This window comes from Hyalella azteca, unplaced genomic scaffold (assembly GCF_000764305.2).
Source record: "Hyalella azteca isolate HAZT.00-mixed unplaced genomic scaffold, Hazt_2.0.2 contig7647, whole genome shotgun sequence".
Taxonomy (NCBI): domain Eukaryota; kingdom Metazoa; phylum Arthropoda; class Malacostraca; order Amphipoda; family Hyalellidae; genus Hyalella; species Hyalella azteca.
Window position 1 is genome coordinate 256,421 of NW_025937767.1, and position 15,694 is coordinate 272,114.

A 15,694-nucleotide genomic window follows, 5' to 3' on the forward strand; every position below is an offset into this window, starting at 1 on the left:
TGGGGAAAATGCTTCAACTACCACCTCAAAAGTTCATATTACTGTAGAAAATTAATTTGAATTACCACCATGATAAAGAAAACCATTAAAGATGAGAGTTAGATTCAATCCATAATATTCAGTGTCGACTAGCCTATTTATTGCAAGTCCATCTTCATATTTTTTAGATTTATAAATCAATGCAACTCATCTCGGTCAACTGTTTTTATATTTTATCAAGTACTATGAAGATCACTTTGCATGTTTAATGAGATTATATTTTCTATAACAATATTTTAATGCGCATTTTTCGAAATTGTGTCATCATAAGTCATTTCAACAATTTGTAGATTCCAAGTGCCTTACAATATTTTTAGCCGTTAATTATTCAAACTTAGCACCGTATGTATGACCATTTTCAATTTATCAATTGGAAGCAAATCATAATCGGTTAGAAAAATATTATAGTTTTTAGCGGCACTATTTCGATCATAAGGGTCATAATTTAGACAAATCTCGCGTGCTTACAGAATCGTGACACTGACAAAATTTTTTGAATGTAAAAATTTCACAGAAACTTCCGTATTATGACTAAAACTCAAGTTTTTTTTCTTACGAAATTTCGAAAACCTGTTTAAGGATTTGATTCTAAACAAGAACGTACTAATACCGTAAAATTCAGCTTTATACTTTGTGGTCTCGGCAGCAACTCATCAAAATGATTCCAGCTAAAAAAAATGGGAATTCAGCGTCATTTTATTTGTCTGAAAATATATATTGCCAGTGAAGCATAACGATTTTTGTTCCTTTTGTCCAACCTAGAATAGAAAGTGTGCTGGAATTTTTATGTTGGACTTTCCATCTTTATATTGTTGTTTCAGATGTTTGTTATGGGAGAAGATACAAATGCGCCTCTGCCACTTCACTTAAAAATTAACATCGCCGTGAAAAAACACCATGTCAAAAAACGACTTTTCTATGAAGTTTATGGAAAATTGGCTTTGAATTCCGAGCTAAAATTTATTAAAACTTTTATTTGATTCTAAACGAGGTAAAAATTTTGATCGCTCTGAGACGAAGATTTTGCTACTCGTTGTGCAACAAAGAACACTACAATATTATTCATTTATTTTTCTTTAATTGAATCCTTATGATAAAAAGATAATGCTAAATAATTATTTGACAATTTATCCACGTATACCTGAAATCATTTTCTGAAAGTAATTCTTAGATATATATTTTAAAAATACATTGGAGGGAAAACGCAATGCTCCGACGTTGAAACATAATTATACGATATCATGGAAAAGTACGACAAATGAGAAAAAATATTCTCTCCTGCAAAATTTAAGTCCATGAAATATCAATTTACAGAACCAACTTGTTGCATGGATATCTATTCATTGAGGCCGCATAGTTATATCTTCCATTTTTATAAGAATAGATATAATTAGATTTTTAGGTAAGAATACATGTATGAAATTAATTTCCTGCATTTAAATTTACCAAATGATGCTGATATCTTTATTTTATAAAGACCTAAAGGACCGAAAACTTCGCGCAGACTCGCTATGTAGATGTATCGATTCTTATGGAATCGTTTTCAGTCTCCAGCGTGGCCTGGGACTGCTACGTCCAAAATAATTACAAAGGCCGCGTGTGCCCATAAACAACGCAGTTTGTGTGAGGCTATCACTAAACTCGGTCATGCGATTACTAATGTGTTAGCTACTTGTTCAATTGAACAAGCGAGTAGTTGATACTTTATTCCTAGGTTCGCATTATAATTAATGCAATACATCACTAGCGCCGCGTATGCAAAGCATTTCATGTTATCTGTGTTGAAGTGATCATCAAAAAATATAAATAAACTAAATGTCTTCACGACAACAAGCTAAGAAAATCCTATTCTTTATAACATGGCAGCTTCGTAAGCTCATGATGGATGATGAGCTGTCCACGCACGCAGAGATGAACGACCAGATCAGATTCAGGGGAAATATGCAAACCAGAACCCCAGATGCTTGCCTGGATGCGCAAATCTTGAGGATGGATAATGTGGCAGCCGTGACTTGGATGATGCATGGATTCCTGGAATGAGTCTGGCCTTTCGCAAACTGTGTTGGTTTAAGGAAGTTTGAGAAGCCGAAAGCTATGCAGAGTCGCGTGAATTGATGTTCCAGCAGTAGCTCAGACCAGGCTCTCTAGACAAGATGTACGATTGAAAAAGATGTTTTGCGATTTGTAATCATATATTATTCAGACGAAAAAAGGTCTAGCGAATGTATTTCTTTAAAATGTAATACCTAGAATCCAAATTCTGATTAACTGATGTTATTGTAACCACAAAGAATGTGATCATTGTTAAGCCAGGATTGTGCCAACTTTACATCAGTGTTATACTAGCGTTGTCAGTGTTCTGTCGCTGTTAAGCCAACGATATGGCAGCGTTGTGTCAGCGTTATGACAGCGTACGTTTTGTCAGCGTTGTGTCAGCGTTGTGTCAGCGTTATAACAGCGTACGTTGTGTCAGCCTTGTGACAGCGCTGTGCCACCGTTGTGTCAGCGTTTTGACAGCGTACGTTGTGTCATTGTGTCAGCCTTGTGTCAGCCTTGTGGCAGCGTTGTGTCAGCGTTCTGCTAGCGTTATGGATAGCACCCGCGACGCCTCATCACGCGCGCGATCAGATCGCACAAGCAGCGACCAGCAGCAGGCTGGCGCTTCATTTCCCATCGCCATTCTTCAGGCCACCAAAAGGCCGTAAAAACTCGCATGCGTTAACCTCAGCCACACTGAACCAGGCGTCAAGTGCTGTCGTGTTGACTCTCCAGTTCTCTACTATGAGGATTACGCAAAACTTTCTGGTACAATTTTGAAGAAAAAATTAAAAATTCAATTAACGGAAATTATATGATTCAAATTCTAGTTGAATGTACGTTCGGGCCCTGTTTCGTAGTTTTTCGTTTAGAAGGACCCGTGAATTGAAGAAAAAGGTGGGTTTTGGGTAGCAGCAGTTCATAACAAATTCAATATGTGTATGTAAGGGCCGAGTGTATCGACACTCTTGGTCTCAGGTGGAATAATTTGACACGCATAGTGTTTCTCTTAATTTATTATGACAATTAATTATGAAGAATATTAAACACATATATACACAATAATTGTACAAAGTACGAGTGGAGTGTTACAGAAATGTAACACGCCATATATAATGGTGGCTAAACTCGCAAATTATTGAGGTAAACCTCGCTTTGTGTGACTAGCTCTGGCTTTCATTGTAAAGTTACTACTTGGTTACTTCGTTAAGATGAGGCGCCTCATTGAAAATGTAAAGTGACGGCCTATGCCAGCCAAAACACCCTATAGTAAGCTACGCATACCCAACCAAGGGATGAATCCAAAAGTTTCACATCATGAGCACAGGGAAAAATAAACCTTCACAGTGTAAATGTATAAATAAGGATTACAATGGGTACCTGCCCGGGGAGCTACCCACCTACCCACCCGAGCTGGGTAGGTAGTTGGTACCTACCTATTTTAACACGCTTGTACCATTTGAGTTTTGAGAAACAAGATTACGGCAAAGAACTGCGTTAATTTATTCAATGCATATTTACCCCATTATTTGTAGTCTCTATTAGAGATGTGGCATTGTTTCAGGAAATAATGATACATCAAGGCAATAATGCATCATAAATTAACTCATTTTAAAAAATAGACAATCGTTGCATTAAAAGTTATGGCAAGTGTAATAAAAGAGGTTGATACTCTCCAGCATCAAATTTTTAATTATCAATCTTAATGATAACGACTTTGATGATAAAGACTAACTCATGATAAAGACTAACTCATTTTGCAATTTTCGCTAGGAGTTTCTAAATAAATCCCTGGGTTTTTTAGTAAAACCCGGCTGGGTTGGGCAATTAAAAAAATCTGGGTTTTTGCAACCCTTGCGTATATGCTCCTGAAGCCCCGAAATCATGAAATCGACGCATATGCAGTTTAAGAAGCGTCAATCACCCAAGAACTCAAGTACAAATTGCGCTTTGGATTTTTAGCTGAGTTCACAATTGACTTCAGCACGATGGACGACCGAAAAGTTCCGCAAGTAATTTCGTTCAACTTATTATTTTTAATACAAAACTCAATTAATAAATAAGTAATCATTCTCTCGATAGAATAACCCTTTCCTGAACCTTTTTTTTAACTCATATATTCACCGCCAATGGGAATTTTACATTTAATTTACGACAGAATTGAGATTTCACAAATCAGAGTAGTGACACACTCATCTCAAATTCTCTTCAACTCAAACTCAAACACATTTTAAAACAAAAGCAGACGCACGCAAGCGCCTTACCAACAGTCTCAACAAAACACATGTGAATCAGGCCTCTAAAAGCTGAGCGTGCAACACAAACTCTTAGAGCGACGAGCTTCCGCCGGCAGAACACAGCTCTGAAATATTTGTCTTGAAAGCCAAAATGCAAAGCTTGGATCCCTCAGTGCCATGCATTCTAATTAATTCTAGGTCGTCAGTCGCTGGCTTTCATGGAACGTAAGCTTCACCGCCGCGAACAGCAAAGCTAAATTAATGTCTGCTTGTTTACAGAAACTTTTAATTACGCAACCGATTTTAGTTTTCCGAAGCACTGAACCAAATGTTAAGTCATCAAAGGATTGGTGGCTTTTATTAAAACTTTAATAGCCACTCGAGGAGGAGTCGTTACTTGAATGCTTTTCTGATGTCCAGAATGACGCGAAATTTTGGGATTATTCCTTAAATGGATTGTGTGCAACTGAATTTGCTTTGAATATATTTAAACTTAACTCCTGATAAAAGCCATCAAACTGCATCAAAACACTAAAATATTTCAATACACTAAATTTGGTATAAAAACTATAACTAGTTAATATTTATTATTGGCTGACTTGCATCCGCTTAATTGTTCTGCTCCGTTGATCATTGTTTCGAACGATTTCGATGACTAACCTGTCCCTATTTCTGCCTTATATGGCGGAATATATCAATATTTTCTTTGTCTTAAGGGGAGCAAAAAAAAAATCAAAGATGCCACGGATTTAGAACAGACTATTACCGGTTTGTGGGCTTTGACTTCTCACACCGTTCCATTGCTTCTAAAATGGACGTTTGTAATAGCGGCCAGCCTTCCTTCCTTCCTTCCAGTTAATTTTTCATGCGTGGTGCGACCAGGTCAATCGACTTGATAATGTCAAGTATTTTATACCGCGGCACCATGGGCACGAAGTATTTTATACTTGGTGCCCACTTGGTGCTGTGGTTATACCACAGCACCAAATATTTTATACCACAGCACCTCTGTTTGGTAATTGTAGGCGTAGATGACAACTATCTGTTCAATAGAGTAACATACACTGCCTAAATTAATTAATAAAATTTATAAAATATACGAATGTTTTTAGGATGTAAATAAAAATAATGTGAACGGCAGACTGTAAAGTCGTTGATAAACCCAGTGCCATTCAGTATTAATTGACTTTGAAATAAATATTGAAACAATTTTTAAAATATTCTGGTCGATTTGAATTCACTTGAAATCGCAGTATCAGAAAATTTTCATCGCATATATGCCCACTGAGTGTGACGGCAGCCAATCAATGAATTTTTAACGCGATCCTCTTTACTCAATCTGAGTAAATTATGAGGCATTTTAACGAGTTACGCGCCACTGCTTAATGAAATGCTGTGTTAAACTCATCTCTCCAGTGTATTTTTTGACCGAAGTTTAAAATGTGATGTTGACTCTAAGATAAAAAGCGTCAAATTGATTAAATTTCAGTTAGAAGAAGTTGATATTGCGCACTTGATCTCACTCGTTTTCATATTTAGATGTTTTAATGATTTTCCTTTTCTTAATTAATTAATTGGTAATGAATGAGTTTTTAATTAAATAATGAATAAAGTTAATTCTTTATTCCTCTATCTCATGAGAATTGCATATAATGCGGGAACTATAGAGCCCTCAATTGTTAGAGAAGACATTTTAATTTGTATTAATAATTAATAAATTTTCAAGCAAAATTAGGAGTACAAATATACGAGCTAATCTTTTCACTTTGTTCACTTGAAGCACAAGGGGAAGTAATCAAAATACAGGCAATCTTCTTATCAATTATTAGAGTCTGAAAGAAGTGCGCAATCTCCAACTTTAGATCAAAAGCCATCGCGGGAGTGTCAAATGAAGCTCAGATTAGAAAAGTTGGGACATGAAATGTTAAGCTAAAAATTAAAATAATTTAACATTAAAGAGCAGGTTTAAACATGAGGGAGCTCGAGACGAACAATATAATAACTATATCTGCGACATACTTGTTGTTGATTTAGGCAAAAGATATGCACAAGACACACCATCCAGTCAAACGTCTCTCTCTCGGATGACCTGCACCGTTGAAAACCCAATGATGATTGGGAATTAAATTTTAAGTCTGCATTCCTCAATTTATTTCATTTTATTGTCCATAGCATAACCAAATAGAATCATTTTAATAACTCTATACCTCCATAGATGCTCAAAGGCATAATGCGGACGGAATAAGACTAAAAGTTCTTCATCACATTTAACACATTCAGGTCATCGGGATATATTAATCGAAAAATATCTTCGCAAATAGATTTCCCTTCCCTTATAGAGCACGGAATCTCCGTGATATTTATGGAAGACTGGATGGCTTTCCAAGTGTTGGATACCTCGTGTAGTTCCCCTATCTTTTATAATAATGAAAACCTCGTGCTGCATTATAGGGAAACATTCAAGTTGCAGATCCGCCATATCATTTACCCTCAGTAAGAATGCCGAGGGTAATTCGCTACACGGAGGACCTTCACTTGCCGCGTATCTCCTCCCATGCAGAACGAAATATGTGAAGAAATATAGGTGGAATGTTAATACAAAATGCCTTCATACATTATTGCCGCAGTGTCTCTACAATCTGTGTCATGAATAACAGCGTTAACTTAATTTATTCAAATCTTAAAAATTGTTCATAGTCAGGGGTAGGCCTTAAAATGAATATTATGCTTGCTTGCTCAGAAAAAACCATTTAAGCCACAATGCATCAATAGAGAGCATGCTTTACAGAATTTGCTATCTATAGTTAAATAATTACAGAAGAAGCCCCTGGGCACGAATCTCACTTAATTCTAAATGTTATCCACACATATAAAGACCGACTTTTTGGGATCAAAACTTGTCCAAGTCATGTAACCAGTAATTTTACCGAGTCAAAAGACTAGTATTACTGCAGGATGTGAGAGATAAAAATATTTATTCCAAGTAAAATTCAATTACGAAAACTCTACGACGATCGTATTCCTGCGAGGGTCGTAAACTCTAACATTATGCTACGATATCGGTATAAACAATTCCCTTCATTAGGCAGCTTGAGTTGTAATCTGCCTATAAAGATAGAAGTGAAATACTGTTACGAATGTTGAGCAAGAAACGCTACAAGATGACATTTCTCTCGCCATGCGTGCGGTCCGCTCTGGAGGTCTCGCGGCCACCGCACAGTCACGCCTCAATTTTTAGTGATAGTTCCGAGCACCAGAAACTCTAACCTGATTTCCTCCCGTGAGTAAAAAACGACTTCACTGAGGTACTTCATGCTATTCGCTACATTACTTTTTATTCGAACTTCAATGACCAAGCATTGCGTATAACAATTAAACTAATGAAAATAACTTGCTGAAAATCTATATGAGCCTACTTTTGTGGCTGAAGCGGAAAATTGATGCATGCTTCTACAAGTTCTTGCCCCAGAGTTGAAGTTATAAAACCAATACGACTAACAATATTAAGACACCGCATCAAGGTGGCTTGTGGCGCATCTCAAGTGATGGTATCGATACTACGAGGCGAATTTTAGTTGAATGGTTACGAATTACATCGGACAAATTTCGCATTGAAGAATGAAGCAAAATATTCTATTTCGAGTGAAAAAATCTAATCGAAAATCGACTTAGCTTCCTAATTATTAGAGCGTCGACCAAGAGAAGTATATTTTCCAACCATATATAGATTGGAGCTCATAAGGAATAAACACAAAATTACGCGAGCAAATCTCATAGAAACTGCGACCGAATGAGCGAATATTTAATTAAGCGGTTGCATCGTTATGCATATCTTTGGGCGGAATATCTTATACTGTCGTCACTATCATTAATCTTAGCTGCCGATACAAAATAAATAGTTGAAATGGAGCTTTGGATTTTAGAAAAAGTGATATTAAAGCAGATGTATCCTTTTCCTGCTACGCCGATGGGAATGCAAATTTTTTCTTTACTGGACGGTTATGTATGATAAAAATCAATAGGAAAATAATTACAAATCATGAAGCAGAGCAAACGTTAAAATCTTTCCCGCGTTTCCAATGAAAACTTTTCGGCAATCAGCTGCAGCCTCAGCATAGGAATTCAATGATTTATTTATTATTGCATCGGTTTTCCTAAGTAATTGAATTCATATTGAATTTACGACTTGAGCAAGCATTTTATCTTGAACTTTCCAATCACGGGTATCATATAATATCGGGGAATCGATTCCCAATTGCCTGCATGCATGACCAACAGACGATTTATTTTATGAAAGAATTTCTTTAGTTTGTTAATTTTGGCAGTATTTGTTCATTAGGGAAGGATATATTCACTCTTCACTACATCGACATTCACCACTCCCGGGAGATTCATCAATCACCATGACCACGCAATGAAGGTTGCGCTGCATATGCTACCAAATTTGTCTCGCATTTTAAAGAACAATCGCTGAACAAGAGACATAACCGTCAAAGGCTGTTATCCAGTAATTCATGATGCTCAATGAAGCGGCTACATGCTGATGCGACCACATGCCATCAAATAGACAATTTCTATCGCATCGCTGATTTCGTAGCAATTTTTGAGCATTGCATGTATCTTTGCATAAAAATGTTTCGCCAGTTTTTTAACCGTCAAAGGAGCAGTTTTCAACTCGATTTGTTTCATTTTTTGAGGCATAATATGACGCGCGCATGATCATAACGGAGCAACTTTATTAAAATTACTCCTCATTTCTGTTGGCTGCCGCGGCACTCTTAATGGCCACTAAGGCCTAACAGGCCTCAGCGCGGCCTCGGCCTCAGAGCGGCTGCGGCCTGCTCAACATCCGTGGTTATAATGGAAGAACGGATACCTTCCTTTCCTTTCCGTCCTAAAACTCTATGATCCGTGTTATCATTTTCTGACTAATTCTCCTAATTTTTTTCTTACTTTTCACTTGGGAGTTGAGTGTGGCTAAATATCGGTCACTTATGGTCCTAACACGAACGCCTGCCCGCTGGTATTGGCTCATGTATTCATGTATATATTAATGTGCGAATAGCTTCGATGAGAATAGAGAATAGCTTAATTTAAGTATAAGAGAATTATAATATAGAATAGAGAATAATAGAAGAGAATAGTTTAATTTAAGGTTAATTAGTTTTTATGCGAAAAACGTGAGGTTGTTTGCATGAGAATAGCTTCGAGGTGCAAAATGCTCCTGCGTAAAAATTTATGCCGAGTTAATAAATTGATTTTAGAGTATGGTTTAGTTTCTCAGCCGACTGAGGAAAACCCTTTAATTTAAGAATTTTTTCAAAGCTTAGACTTGGAGCCCGATGTTAGAAGATTTTAGTTTCCACATTTACATTTGGCCTTTCAGAGTTGCAATCATTTACAAAATTAAACTTTTTTCTTCCTTTTACAGTAGCTCTTGCGATCTCGGCATATTTTTTTATATTTTTCGTAATTTTAATGTGTACGGGCTAAATGTATTTATTAAGTTAATCCAAAAATTATGAGCAACATTTTTCGAGGATTTTTTTTTGCTGCAGATCTAAGCAGCAAGGACCCATCAAACTTCCTTGCTTATTTATCAGTTCTGAATAATTTCCTCTGATAAGTTATGGACGCGTAGAAAACGTCTTTAAGAAAAATTGATTTAACGTAAAACGGATTTTTCACTTCCGATTAAACTTGTATTTTTCATTCAGGTCTGTTTTTCGTCATTCCTTGATTAGTTTCACTTTTCGAACTCACATTGAAAATCTTATTTCATTTTACAGAATTGCTTTCTTGGTTCATGATAAATCTTGTTTTAAGATTAATTAACATAGTTGTGAAAAAAACTATTTAAATAACTTTTTTTATTAAATCAAAATACTACGTGAAAAATATACTAGGTTAGGTTAGGCTAGAATTTGCTTGGGTTGAAATTAATTAAATAAGAATTTAGGACCACGAGGTGCACTCAGACCTAATCAACTAGCTAATAAAATATGTCAGCCCATTTCATAAAAGGGAAATATTTACAGCCGAAAATGGCTCACATCTCATTTCATTACAAAGAAATTCAAAAATATTCCCTGATTTGCCATCTACTGAGTGGATAAGCACATCCGTGCTCGCTAGTTGCTGGATCGACCTAGAGTCTTCTCATCCCTCAGTCAACAAAACCCGAAGCCTCTGCATGTGAGCTGATATTTATTGCTATCATAATGATCATAATGATGTACGGTGTCTTTTATGCAAGTCATTCAGCCATATCGCCCATAAATGGACGGTGCTTGAATTTAAGGGTTCGTTGTACACGACCCTCAACCCACTTGAGTTCGATCGTAATCTCAAGCCTTCGGATCAATCGACGTTTAATGGATTTGAATTTCAAAAATTTTGTTAGTTGAAGTTCACTGTTGTTGAAGTACACTGTCAACAGTGTTGTTCTCTGTTGTCAGTTTAAGTTCATCAAGTAATGTGTTCTAATACCTATTATCAAGCTTCAATTATTAAACGTAGAAAGCAATTCAACAAATCAATACATGTGAACGATAAGTGTCAACTCCTCCGAGAAGTAGGTTAAAATAAATGACGTCCCAGCCTGATATTACAGAAGTTGCATAGCCTGACGTGCATCGATCCTTCGATGCTCTCAGCGCAAATATTTCCAGCGAAGTTTCAAGCCAAATTAATCACAGTCTTAGCTCGTAACGTGGGCGCTCGCATGCCGCAAGATATCTTGCATAGAAAGGCATGTAACATAATGCCTGGACGTTCTAAACCCATGTTACGCAGTGATGCAATAAGGCGCTACAGGAGCTGCATGGATTTTCAAATCCACATTTTTATCGGCAAGTTTCTCAGCAACTTTTGATTCAAGGAAAATTATAACGTTGTTCGTTGATTTTCGAGCAATAAAAATGCCGAAAGAGATTATTTTAATTTTTAGTGTAAGTTTGACTTACATTAGAACAGATTATTTCAGGCCAGATTTGGGCTAAGATAATTAATTGTACGGTCCGATGATTTACGATAAAAAAAATTAATCGTAAGTCGTGAAAGGAAAGTTGAACGGTGGCTGACTAATTCTCCATGTTTTTTTTTGTTTTAAAGGAAACGTTTACCCAGCCAAAACTTTAAATTGGAAACCTGAAAAATTAGCCTTGTGTAATTGTTATAACCGGATCTGAATTCAAATTTCTTTCGAAGCCTCTATTGATCTTTAGTGATTCAATTGATATTCCGTCTTCAATGATATTCCGTATTCTCATTCAATGCGAAGAAGATATTCATCTTCTTGATATATGATATTCCGTCTTCTCATTATGGTCATCTGATGCAAAATTCAAATTTGCGAACGCACGATCTAATTATTCATTCAGGATTTCTTCATGTTAACGGAATAATTTTTCATCAGTCGTCAGCATACCTATCATAAAATTGAATTTCATGTATATAAAGGTTCCACATGTTCTTCGTTTATCCGTATATAGCAAAAGGGTGCTTGCATCTTCAAATTTTTCGTCATAACTGAATAAACGCAAGTGAAATTTATTATAGTGCCTTTTTTAATACACTAATTATAAATATTTTGCTTTGCCAATAAATTATATTTAATTTAATTTTGACTACAAGTAAACAAAACTTTTGGTTCTCAATAATATAATTACAGGATCTGCTAAGAGAAAGATATGATGAATTAAGTAATCTCGCTATCAGCTAACTTTTATCAAATACTGAAAATGAGCGAGAAATTAATTTTGCTCTAACATCATTTACGATTTAAATACCTAATGTATTCCATCAGCACACAAATTAAAATGACATTGTTCTCTAAGAATTTATAATGTAATGTAGTGGATGCTCCTGGGGTTCAAAGCATCCACTAGTTTAATGCTTTTTTAAAAGCTCGTCTCAGTTTACAGTCTCGCATGCGCTAGAGCGCGCTGGACCCGTGCTCAGGCGGCGCAGTTACAAGTCACTTGTTGCGTTCGCCGCTGCTGGCAATTTGTGCGCGTCACAGAGCTCGGTGCTTCGCACAATATTGCTGCTGCGCGCGAAGCTCGAAGGTAATTGTGGAATTTCTTGCGTAAATATGGTTGAATTTTATCAACTGTGTAGTGCATTGACTGCGTAAATTGGCAGAACAAATGTAGATTGCTGAAAGACATAGATTCTGATTGTGCAGTATAGTCAGGGGCAGCAGTTTAACGTTGTTCAATGATGCAACGAATTAACAACACGAAATCAATGATGCAAGAAGATTAATAATTGAAGCTGTTGATATAATTTGCCGACTTCTGTTCGAGCTAATAAAAGATTCATAAAATCCTTACATAGATTTGTTGAGTGTCTAATTTCCATTAGAAAATATGTATTTTAAACTAATTGCTAACTTATTTTCCTCGTTTATTTCTTATTACGGTGTGAAGGGCAAAAATTTCAGATGCTCGACATAGTAATCTCTCTTGAGTAAATTGAACATATATTTTTCAAAAGTGAACCTTTCACTGAAGTAGCCTCTGAAAAAATTCAATGGGTGTGTCATCGGAAAATTTATTTTCAATTTAATTCCAGCTCACAATTAAATTAATTGGAAAAATACATTGAAACTTTGATATCCCACAACATCACCTATACATTCACAAAACCATTGCAGCTTAAATTTAAATGCCTCCCAAATGCCACGCGGAGTTATCACTTGCCTGCCAGGGCTGCCCAAGTAACTCAAATTCTTCCAAAGAATTTTGGACAGTTAGTCAAAAATGCGCAATTGAGGCTCGATGCGCCCGCTACCGACCACTAAGTAAGTTAAATGCGTCTCAAAAGTTCCGTAGAGTTATTCAGAAATTTCCTGAGCTCAGATTAATGGAGTTGGGCAGGACAAAAGCAGCGCTATCGCTGCGCTCGGCGGCGAGGCATACTAATGAAAGTTTGCAGGAGTTTGTCAAGTTTAAAGACCAATTTTGAAGTTGAAGGGAAAAGTTGCCCTCGAATGATCATTGTGGAGCACCAAAAGCTTTTCAGGATCACTGCAGCTAGACCAGTGCTCAGGGCATCATGTAAATGAAATTCATTTTGTATTCAGATTGTTTTCGATTGAAAAAGAGTTTAATAAATGCTATTGAAAAGTTCAAGTTATTTTAATTGAATCGATTTAACTTGTATTACATTCGATTAGTATTGTATTGTATGCCATTAAATGTGTATTTTCTCGAACGATATTTACCGAATAAAATATATCAATAACTGTAATACACAATTTGATCCTACGATTTTGATGAATTCTCGGCAACTAAGTGAAATTAAGCCATAAAAATATTTCTCGGTATTATTATTCATTCCGCTTGCAAGAGGCTCAAACAAAAAAAATTACACCGACAATAATCAAAATGTCACGTTCTGTGGACGGCACCGCATTTATCGCATTCGGCGCCCAATCAGCTTGCTGTTTATAAAACAGAGTTTCATATGTATTAATGTTTTGTAAAACCGACGTAAAGCCTGCGGTGTATGTCAGATCTTTAGTTACTTTTATTATTATTAGGTATTTATGTTCCCGTACGTTGCAGATAAGGACGAATTAAAATTACTGAACTTGTTTAGTAATAATTACTGAATGCGAAATTAGAGGAATTTTACCGAGAAAGGCTATCAAAAATTGAATTCAGAGTTCTTCATAGACGGCACTCAAACTAGTCCTCATAATTCAGCGAAATTTGAAAATGGTGACTGCTACGAAATATTTTACCTCGAACTAATAAAAAACTTCAATTAAACATCAAAGGAGAATAATATTTCGTTGTTATAGTCTCCCAATGCACGTGAGAAGGCTCAGAAGTAAAGGTGAAATACATGGCTTGCAAATAGGCTCTGAAGATCTGCCTGAGAAACACGTTCTATAGCAATGAAGACATAAGCTCCAGCTACAGTAATATGTTTCGGCGCTTGGAGCGAATAACACTACAACCAACGTCAGAATTTAGGCTGACGCTTTGAATAATTGAAGTTAGAAATGCATTTCGGTATTTTTCATGGCAAACACTCGAGGCAAACAGCTGCTATTATATGGATACGGTAATTTTCGATATATGTGTCAATTTAATCTGAAATGGTGTTTGAATTACATTTTCTTAACATTTCTTTCAATTTGAATATTCATCGGATTGACATTCACACGTATTTGTGACGTGTTGAAACAAAACAACATTTTGCATGCAATGCTCACCTCAGCGATTGTTTAGTCATTGTTTGTGCTCGCAGTTTACGGATGCGCTTCTTGCAGTCAACACGTCTTCTAAGCTGCTTATTTTGAAGGAAATTTTACGTGGGCTTGCCAGTCAGTAACCACTCTTTACTAGATTTAGGTCGTTATTCCCACCCGGTATATTTGTGCTGTCTATAAATGGGACTCTCTTGGCAGAATACATGCAAGTCAGACGCTGAATGTTTATTAAAATAATAATGTTATATGATAAGGAATATGCTTTCACCAATTCCGTGCCAGGCAGTTTGTTATTTCCAGCCACAACAACCGTTTCTTCTTTTCACAAAAAAATCCTAACAAAGCTGCGCAAATTTCATTACGCCGGGCTCGTGGTTGGGAAAAGGATTGGCATGAAACCCAGAGAAACTTTATCCAGTCCGTCAACAAGTTAGTTAAACTCGAGCGAGCTCTGAAGAGTCTGTTCCGAGGAGCACGATCAGGATGCGCAGCTGAGAACGCCAACCTTCCTCCACGGCAGCCACGCACGCACTGAGACTGAGCCACTGACATTGCTGCTGAGTCTGAGAGGCCAACAGAAGTCCGAGGGAAAACCAGTCTTTGAAATTCCTGTCTTCCTAAGAGGAAAAGCCCGTGAGTTGTCAAAATTTAGGTGTCGATTACACTTGTATAATTTTTTTAACGGGCTTCTGGATTTTTATTAGACCTCTAAATGCGTTAATGATTTATAATTTCGCTATTTGTGCTACTATTGTTATTCTTTTTTATTCTATTAAAAAATTAATGAAGGCGGTTCCGTCTTTGCGTTATATCAATTTATTTTTTTATCCGTTTATAAAAAGAATTAATTTTAGGGAGAGTAAATCATCTAAATCAAACCTCGTACTTCAAAATTCCGCAAAATTATCTACCTAAGCGTTTAAGGTGCAAATAACGAGTAAGGGAAAAGCCTCGTCACTAAAATTCGACAAACAAATATCCGCTGTATTTACCTTCCTGCCAATACAATATTATCATTGGTTTTTCACTGGTTCCGATACCGAAAGCATCGCGTAATGCCGCTGCATTAATTCTATACGTGATCACTAAAGAAGTTACGCGAAGGCCGCGAGCTTATAAGCCACGAAGAGGCTCAGGCGCGGATGAGCGCGACAGC

At 36.5% G+C, this 15,694-nt stretch overlaps 1 protein-coding gene across 1 annotated transcript in view; it reads right to left on the reverse strand.

Annotated features, from left to right (window-relative positions):
- The window catches only part of LOC108667112 (protein unzipped), a 48,417-nt gene extending 33,360 nt beyond the window's left edge, over positions 1–15,057 (reverse strand). Inside the window, exon 1 of the mRNA XM_018154097.2 lies at positions 14,542–15,057. Within this exon, the coding sequence (XP_018009586.1) occupies positions 14,542–14,561 (20 nt within the window). The 5' untranslated portion in view covers positions 14,562–15,057. The remainder of the gene's footprint in view (positions 1–14,541) is intronic.
- Between the last annotated feature and the right edge of the window lie 637 nt (positions 15,058–15,694).